The sequence below is a fragment of the Platichthys flesus genome, chromosome 2, assembly GCF_949316205.1.
Source record: "Platichthys flesus chromosome 2, fPlaFle2.1, whole genome shotgun sequence".
NCBI lineage: Eukaryota > Metazoa > Chordata > Actinopteri > Pleuronectiformes > Pleuronectidae > Platichthys > Platichthys flesus.
Genome location: NC_084946.1, coordinates 21580690 through 21589916, shown reverse-complemented (window position 1 = coordinate 21589916; position 9227 = coordinate 21580690). Strand labels below are relative to the sequence as shown.

General features: G+C 44.7%; 1 protein-coding gene across 2 annotated transcripts in view; it reads left to right on the top strand.

Moving 5' to 3' along the window:
- The first annotated feature begins 2935 nt into the window (after positions 1 to 2935).
- Positions 2936 to 9227, top strand: part of snta1 (syntrophin, alpha 1) — a 28434-nt gene continuing 22142 nt past the window's right edge. Inside the window, exon 1 of one of the 2 annotated variants that reach the window (XM_062405952.1) lies at positions 2936 to 3400. In XM_062405952.1, the coding sequence (XP_062261936.1) occupies positions 3118 to 3400 (283 nt within the window). In that variant the 5' untranslated portion in view covers positions 2936 to 3117. The remainder of the gene's footprint in view (positions 3401 to 9227) is intronic. The other variant, XM_062405943.1, reaches the window with a different exon arrangement.

Sequence of the window (9227 nt, the reverse complement as noted above, 5' to 3'; positions counted from 1 at the left end):
CAAATTACACGAGACAGCTTGATAGATTGGACTGAAGTTAAGGAAACGATTCAGGGTAAAAAATACATCTGGTTCAGAGTGGAGGTTTATTCCAAATGTTTTCCTGAAGGGCTGAGAATAATGTGGAAATAATCTGAATCGAGGCAGACAGACAGACAGACAGACAGACAGACAGACAGACAGACAGACAGAGAGACAGACAGACAGAGAGACAGAGAGACAGACAGACAGACAGACAGACAGACAGACAGACAGACAGACAGAGAGACAGACAGACAGACAGACAGAGAGACAGACAGACAGACAGACAGACAGACAGACAGACAGACAGACAGACAGACAGACAGACAGTGAGACAGACAGACAGACAGACAGACAGACAGACAGACAGACAGACAGACAGACAGACAGGCAGGCAGGCAGACAGGCAGACAGACAGACAGACAGACAGACAGACAGACAGACAGTGAGACAGACAGACAGACAGACAGACAGACAGACAGACAGACAGACAGACAGACAGACAGACAGACAGAGAGACAGACAGACAGACAGAGAGACAGACAGAAAGAGAGACAGACAGACAGACAGACAGACAGACAGACAGACAGGCAGGCAGACAGACAGACAGACAGACAGACAGACAGACAGACAGACAGACACAGACAGACAGACAGACAGACAGACAGACAGACAGACAGACAGACAGACAGACAGACAGACAGGCAGGCAGGCAGACAGGCAGGCAGACAGACAGACAGACTGGTTTGTTTCTTTCTGACTGTAGCAGCGATGCTTTACTCTCCCCATTAAAATTGTTAAAAGGAAGCACCATCCAGCTTCTTATCCAATAATTAGTGTGTTTTTGTGTCTGTTAGTCTTCCTCTTCACGTCCATGGAAATCGAGTCTGGTGCATCTTCTGCTTCTGGTCTGTGTCCAGTAATAATTTAGCATTATCGGTGCTCATGCACTGCTGCCAACACATTTAGTGCCTAATGGAGGGAAGCTTGTAAAATGCTTGTCATGTGTCTGTGTTTTATTAAGATTTTGCCAGTTATTGAGTTATGGAAGGGGGTTCCTTTCCAAATCATTCAATTCAGGGTTACCTGTGGCTCCATGAAGCCCAGAACTGCCATGGTCCTGATTGGGCATCATTTTCATCTGCAGCATCAGTGTCTGTTTTTGTGTGTTTAACCCTCAGCAAGATTCAGGAAACAATGGACAAAAAAGTAGAAACCTCACAGAGAGTTGAATGTGTGTGATCCCTCTCCAAGGATGGACAGATGGCGCATGTTGCTAAGCACACATCGACAAAATACGATTATTTACAACATTCAGGAGAAAAAAAACAGTGTCTAACATAAATAACACATTGCACATAGGAGCATTTTAAGGCTCATTTCAAGCTCACATGGTGGCAGTAGGGTGGTCCGGACCTGTTGGCCAGATGTGGGCCACAATAAGCAAAAGGTGGCCTGAATTGCTTTCTGAGTTATATGGGCCATATTCAACATTTACCACATTGGGCCGCTTTGGGTTCACATCCACGCTGCACCTTGCCCGGAGCACCGCCTGTTTGTCAAAGAGAGGCCCACGTTTCAGGGGAGATACTTGGGGAACATGCAGAGGACGAATGAGAGGCTCCGTGTGTCAGAGGTCGTGTTGGTGGATCTTGATGGTGGATAGTGACGATTCTGGTTTATCTTTATAATGGAACATGGATCGTTATGGTGTGTGTTGGTTCTCTCACATGTTTCTTTCCTGTGTTTTGTAGATTTCCCTCACTCTTGCTCAGGCAGGAGCTAAGGACCATAAACTGTTTGTTAACGACAGAGGATGTCGCACATCGTTAAGCCCTTTGTGTCAAATTGTGATTAGTGACTAAGGGCTATACAAACAACATTTAACTGATTGACTGATGGATAATGTGCCCCCCCCCCCCCACAATAAACTTAACCTAATTTACAGCTGCTCCACACCTGAGCTGTGTTTTCTGTCAGCAGCAGAGTTCACACCCATGAGGATTTCATACCAGGGGACAGTGTGAGAGGTTCTGCTGGTGTCTCTGGTCCTGGAGACATGTATTGATGGTTTTCTTCCTGACAGGACGCCTGTTTCTCCAGATGCAGCAGAGCTCTCTGTGTCAGCTGGGCACACTGTCAGATTAGATATGCGATCTGTGCAATCAGTGCTCTTAATATAAATAAATAAAAGGAACCTCATCATGTGTGACTCACCCACTCACAGTTCATTAATGGAGGGGTTTAACTAGAAGCCCTTTGAACTTTAAGTGTGTGTGTGTGTGTCAACACCGTAGCTAATCGTATCGCCCTCAATTAACTTTACTTCTGCATAAACCGCTTTAAAGACACTGAGTAGAGAGGGAGAGAGGGGGGGGGGGGAGAAGAGGGAGAGAGAAAGATGGGGGAGACAGAGAAGGGCCGAGGGGAGAAAGAGAAGTAGAGAGAGAAGATAAGAGAGGGGGGAGATAAGGAGTAAGAAGGGAGAGAAAGAGGAGAGAGAGTAGGAGAGTGAGAGAAGAAGAGAGGGGTGGAAAGAGAAGGAAAGAGGGAGAGAGAACGAAGGGGGAGAAACAGAAGGAGAGAGGGGTAGAAAGAAAAGGAGTGAGAGGGGGAGATAGAAGGTGAGAAAGAGAAGGAGAGTGGAGGAGGAAGATGGGAAGGGGGGGGGGAGAGAAAGGAGAGGGGAGAAAGAGAAGGAGAGGGGGGGGAATAGGAGAGAGAGTAGGAGAGAAAAATAAGGAGTAAGGGGGAGAAAGAAAAGGAGATAGAAGGGGAGAAAGAGAAGGAGAGTGGGGAGGAAGATGGGATCGAGGGGGGAGAGAAAGAAGGAGAGGGGAGAAAAAGTGAAGGAACAAGAGGGAGAGAAAGAGAAGGAGAGAGGGGGGAGAAAGAAGGAGAGAGTTGGAGAATGAGATAGAAAGAGAAGTAGAGGGAGAGAGAGGGGGGCAAACAGGGGAGAAGGAGAAGGAGAGAAAGGGAGAGAGAGAGAAGGAGAGACCCCGTCCTCCCCTCCCTCCTCCTCCTCCTCTCCGCCCCCCTGTCTCTCTACAGGACTGCCAGCCTGTCTAGAGTTATTCCAGGAATGCGTTGAACATGGCTGCCGCGATGAAGGAGCAGAAAACGGGACTGCTGGAACTTCGCGTGACCGTGGACCGCTGGATCCGGGTGCTGGCCACACTCACCGAGGACACGCTGACCGTGAATCCCGGCGAGGGCGCCGAGGAGCCCGCGAAGCCCGGCCCGAGTCCTGCCGGCGCCATCAACGGAGACCCCCCGAACCTGAGCTCGTCCCCGGTCCCGGAAACCATCACCAACGTGAAGCGCACCGTGCGAGTCACCAAGCAAGATGTTGGCGGACTCGGGATCAGTATCAAAGGTAGAAACGCGTTTGATAACCATTAATAAAGCTGTCAGACTCAGCAATGGCGACTTTCACCGTCAGTGAACACAAGTTTGCAGCCGGAGTTTGAGGAGCACTTTTCCGTCAAGGACGACGACGTCCCGGTTCACCGAGCTAACTCAAAGTGGAGCGTCGGTTTAAAACCACGACATTGATCCAACTTCTGACTTGTGTTTTATCAACATGGATTCAAGTTAATACTGTTGGACACACGCGCGTAACAAACTCCTTTTTCTGCGTGACGTATACAAGTTGAAGCCGAGGAGCCATGTGTCCGTGCCGCGGTCATCGGACACGCTGATGAGTTACCGCGGTGGAACGTTAGCGTCGGTATTTACCAGCGTGGTGATAAACCTGTGAAACTGAAACTACAGCAGAAAAGTTTGCTTTACTCCAAAAAACACCCGTCATAGTGAATAAAGTCCTCTGGAAGCAGTCAGGAATATGTTGCACTGCTAAATCCAAAGTTTTGGGAGGTTCTAAAAGTTTTGCGTTGAGTGTGACATGTTGAAATGGGAAAATATTATATCTAAGATATAAGATCTGTGTTTATGTCGTGCCATCCTCGCCTTGGTGCAAACGAAAAGCACTTAACAGTACAGTTTTTCCATTAACACGTATTAATACACATTTACATAGAGCATCTATGTGCAGCACTTTCTGTATCACACATCACACACACTGCCAGCAGGGGAAATTCAGTATCTTACCCATGGACGTTTTATCACACAGAATTAGGGAGACTGGAATCAAACCGCTGAGACAACCAGCTCTACCTCACGAGCTACACTTAATTGTTTAATTTTTTTTTTTTTAATCTATGAGTCATGTGGACATACTTCAGGTTTGTGGATGTGCCGCTCTCCACCCTGAGCCACAGCCACCTGTAAGTGAACTGGTTTGGCTGCAGCTAAAATATCTTTTTGGCTGGTTAATTAACTCCCTGAGAAAAGATGAGCAGATCAAAGACAGACATGGACCCTGCTGCTGCACGTTACACAATGTTGCACCAGCGTTTGCTCCTCAAACCTCTCAATGGTGAAAAGGTTGTGCCTCCATAGATGTTCTAGAAGCTGCCATTAATCTATTTTGATTGCAACAGCAACACTTGCCATTTATGAACCAGGTGGACACATGAAACCAGGAGATAACATGTTAAATTGAGAATCATTTTATAAACCACCACAATAATAACATGTCAAATTTGAGCACGTCTTTTTCTGTCATACAACTTTTACTTTTCAGCTCGCTATGTAATTGCGAGGCATATATCTGAAGAGTGCTCAGAAAGATGGCTGTGGGAACTAACTGTGGCTAAACCAGTGGAACAGAAATCCATCAACGTTTCTACAGAAGCAAATTGACTGCATTTATATAATACTTTTGTCGACTGAATGGCCTCTTAAAGCAGTTACACAACATTATTCATTCACACAATCATTTTTGTTGCACCGAAAAAAGACAAATGTTTCAATTGGTAACACAGATTTGAATTTTTTTTAAAATGAAAGTTATCAATCATGTCCAATTGTATATATTCTCAGTGTTTCTAATGTCATTCTTTTTCAATCACACCTCATTCTCACATGGGTCTCAGAAGCAATTTAGGGTTCAGTATCTTGCCCAATGACAAATAAGAGAACCCAGGGATCGAACCACAACCTTCTGGCTGGTGGACATCCCAGCCACAACCTGTAAGTAAGCTGGTTTGGCTTTAGCTAAAAGATCTTCATCACCGGTCGATTCACTTTGTAACCAAAGACGAGCAGCTCCAACGTGTATAGACCCTGCTGCTGCACATCAAGGTCACACCAGTGTGTGCTCCTTCAACTTGTCAATGGGAGAAGGTTGTGACCTCTCCATATCTTACAAGCCAGGCTCACATACCTGCAGTGTGTACTGTGCGGCGGCTGATAAATGCCTTTTCCCCGTTTCCTTAACCTGCAGCAACAGGCCACTTATCTCAGCGGCGATCTCAACGTGAAGAAACAGGGTTGAACATTCGGAAGTTATGTAAATATAGAAGGTACAATAGATCTAACAAGTATTTAAAATCAATATTTTATTTAATTTCCTGGTTATTTATACATTGCTTGCGATCTAAATGATGCTTTTTGCATCTTTTTATCACTATTTGTTTTAGTTACAGACTCTAAATCTATTCTTCTCCAGTGCCCCACTATATGGTTCAATCTCCCTAAACTGCTCTTATTTGGGGTTATCATGGTGAAGCTTGGGCTTTGACTTGTGCTCTATCACAGTTTAGTGAGTAAAGGATGTGGTGAATCATGGTCCTGTTTTCTGATAGGTTTGTTTGTTTGCATTATGTTTGAACATGCATGCACAAGAGTGAGCTACAGCCTCCGCCTCCTGACAGGTCTGCAGTGGACAAGTATTGGCAGGTTATCACTTGGCCGCTCGGCAGTGCATAGGGGTCGATGTGATTGACAGCCGCTGTAGTCTTGCTCCATTGTCATAGTGCAAAGACGTTTGTCACTGTGGCTGCTGCTGGAATGTTAATTTGAGTTCTCCCATCGTTGCCACCAACAACAACAACAACAAAGCCGGCCCCTAATGACATAAATGCAATGTCCATCTCTCTGGAAATCTGGCGGCTTTGAATATCAGACAGCATGTGATTAAAAACAAAATCATTGCTGCCACCCTGCTGACTTGACACTGTTGTGATGCCGGTTGTTCAAAGGCGAGGATGAAGCGCGGGAGGAGAAGGGGTTTAGCAGAGGGATAGAGAGAGAAGGCGAAAGAAAGAAAAAGTGTAAAGCTAATGAAAGAACACGGCTAAAGTTGTTGTGGGCTAACTGACACCACATTGTGAACAGCTGAGAGGAGCAGTCCTCGGCCGGCAGTTGTCACTGGCCAAAGATGAAAGCTATGTGGCTGGGAGTGAACTACTCCACTAGTGTTAATTTTAGGGAGCCCACCCCTGCTTGCAGAAAAGCACGGAGGCAGTCAGCCTTTTCTCTCACATGTCTAAATTTAAGAGGGGAGCTTAGGAAATGAGGCTCCTGGTCTGTCGACAGGCCCACTGGTCAGAGGGAGGAGGAGCTTGCTGGTGCAGACTTTTCTGTTGAGCTACTCGGGTGTGAGCTTGCTGGATGGTAGTCGTTCTGAAAAGTTTGCACTTGAACACATTTGTTATAAATGTCCCTTTGGGCTTTGCCCCATTTATACTGGATTTGATGTCAATTGAAATCAGTGGTGGACCCTTATTATGAAAGACATTCTTCAATGCCTGAACTCTTCAGCCACAGACCAGTTCATGTTCAGCAGAACAATGTTTTATTCAGTTAACAAAGTTCCAGCTCAGCATTATGTTACAAACCTGTTAAAAGATAACCTCCTTATGTGGCATTGCAGCATAGCCTGTATATCAATATGGACAACAGGACAACTCCCAAAACCGAGGCTAAAGCACCATAATTGCCTCCTGGTGGCTGGCTGCAGTATAAGTCATAAATGCAGCCTCCTCCATGTTAGTGGATGGGACACCGACCAAGCTGAACATTCTGATATATGTCTGAGTGTTCATTTGTCAGGTAAGTTTGGCTTTAGTTAGTCATTTGATGCCCTAAGAACGGGGTAAAACATCACGGTTAACTACTGACCCTCACTCATGATTGGTTGAGCCCACTTATTGGCGGGACTTCGCTCCAACCCAAATATCGCTAAGACACAGACTTTTGCAAGATGGCTGTGTTCGAATGCAGGATATTTTGACTTTGTGGGAAAAAGTGGGGACCTGTCGTCCATTAACAGTCTATGCTTTACAGTCTTATCAGGGAACCAAATTATTTAGTTTTGTGTTAAAACTGTTTAGTTGCTCTATGCACTGCACGCTACGCAGCTGTGGAATATTTGATGAAGTGCTTATCATGCTACATTCTTTGAAAGGAACATTATCAACACTAACACACTTCCAGCACAACACTACCTAATCAGGTACATGTCATTGTTGTATAACCCGGTACCAATCATTTACCTGTCATGGGCTGGCTCCTCCACCACCTCCGCCACCACCTCCCCGCTGTGTGACAGGCTGCCAGCTGGTGGGTGCTGAACTGTGTTTGCCAAAAAAAAGTTGGAGGAAGAGGGGTGGGGATGGCAGGGATGGGAAGGCAGCATTGGAGGATTACAGGTTGTGCAAGGAGTGGCAGACATATTGACAGTATTTGTCTGTCAATATGTCATGGATGTTTATTCAGCCGTCAGTGTAGGTAAAAGCTGTTTGATATTAGAAGTAAACCTGAAAGTATGTGGAGGCGTAAACGTGGAAGATGGATCATGCCTTGACTGCCCCACTAAGGTCAGACTTTAATCTGTAGTCTGTATAAGGGTGAGAAAAGAAACTTGTTATTTTACAGAGCGCACACAGGTATTTGTTGTAGGCTTTAATGAAAATACTGCTCATTCCCATTCAGTTTGGTCAGTTTTCATTTCATTTAGGACCAGCAGCTAAACACTAGTGTTGTATGTACGGCATATTTCACATTTTATTATTAATGCGCATTGCAGGTTAAGTGCCACAGTTGGGGCTACAGTCTACACCTCAGCAAACCAATACCTGCCTTCCTAAGTCGTGCTCAATTCTGAGTGTTTTCTTATTTTAGACTGAGTAGTAGGATAGATTTATATGTCAATTTAATTTACATGGAGATTATCATCTAGTGGCAGAAACTTGGACTATGGGCAGAAAAGGTCGCTGGTTCGACTCCACGGAGAAACAACAAAAGACGAACCTGGATTGATCTGTCAAAAAATCCAAGAGAATTCTCCCTACCATGTCTAGTGCCCCTGAGCAAGGCACCTTACTCCCCCAACATCTTCTCCCCGAGCGCCGTACATGGCTGCTCACTGCTCTGTGTGTCCTGCACCAGCTGGGTTAAATGCAGAGGATACATTTACCTACCATTGCATGAGTGTGTTGTGCATGTCTGTGCATGTGTTTGGTATAAATAAACGTATCTTATCTCTTCTTATCTTAGGAACATCCTTAGGTTTTGCTCTATATTTAGTTTTTTTGCCGTGTTAATGTTTATTCTCCAATTTAGTGCAAATCATTGGACAATTATTGAATTGCTATATACTTGACATAGACACAGTTGTCAATAATTGCTGGGTGTCTGGTGTTAAAGTTTTAAGCCTATTATAGGTGATACAGATAGTAAGTCTGCAGTTGTGTATTGGTAGTAGAACTGTGGACTTGTCATGCAGTGAATAGGGATCATGGAATAATGTAATTCGCTATAATTTCTAGGGTTGTGCAAATTGGGGGTAAAGGTAACCTGAAAGTTAGAGAAACAGCTTGTGACTGGAAGGTATTTAAATGTAATCCTCAAGCTGGGAAAGGTTGGTAATGAGGTGAGTGAGCAGGACACTGACCTCACAGTGCAACAGACTATTAAATTGACATTTAGAATCACACATTAATAATAATTCCAACACTGATTAGCTAGAAAAGCATCAGCCATGGCTAAAAACTTAATCTGTGACCGCTAATTGTGGCAGCTTTTCTTCCGCAGTATAGTATGCCGAGTTTGGCTGTTTTTTCTATTCTGTCTCAAGAGTGGGCATGGCATGTAATCACTACATTTGTCCCTTCATAATCTTTCTTTATCTGCGTTACTGTTGTTTTTGTTGATAATGCTTCAAATCAGCAAAGCTAGTTTTCTACTTAGCCGACTAACCATTCCTGTAGCTGTGGATACATGCACAGTTTTATTGTTTTCTAAATAACATTTTTCTAAATAAAGATTTTGAATAAATGTTTCCACTTTGGTGTCTA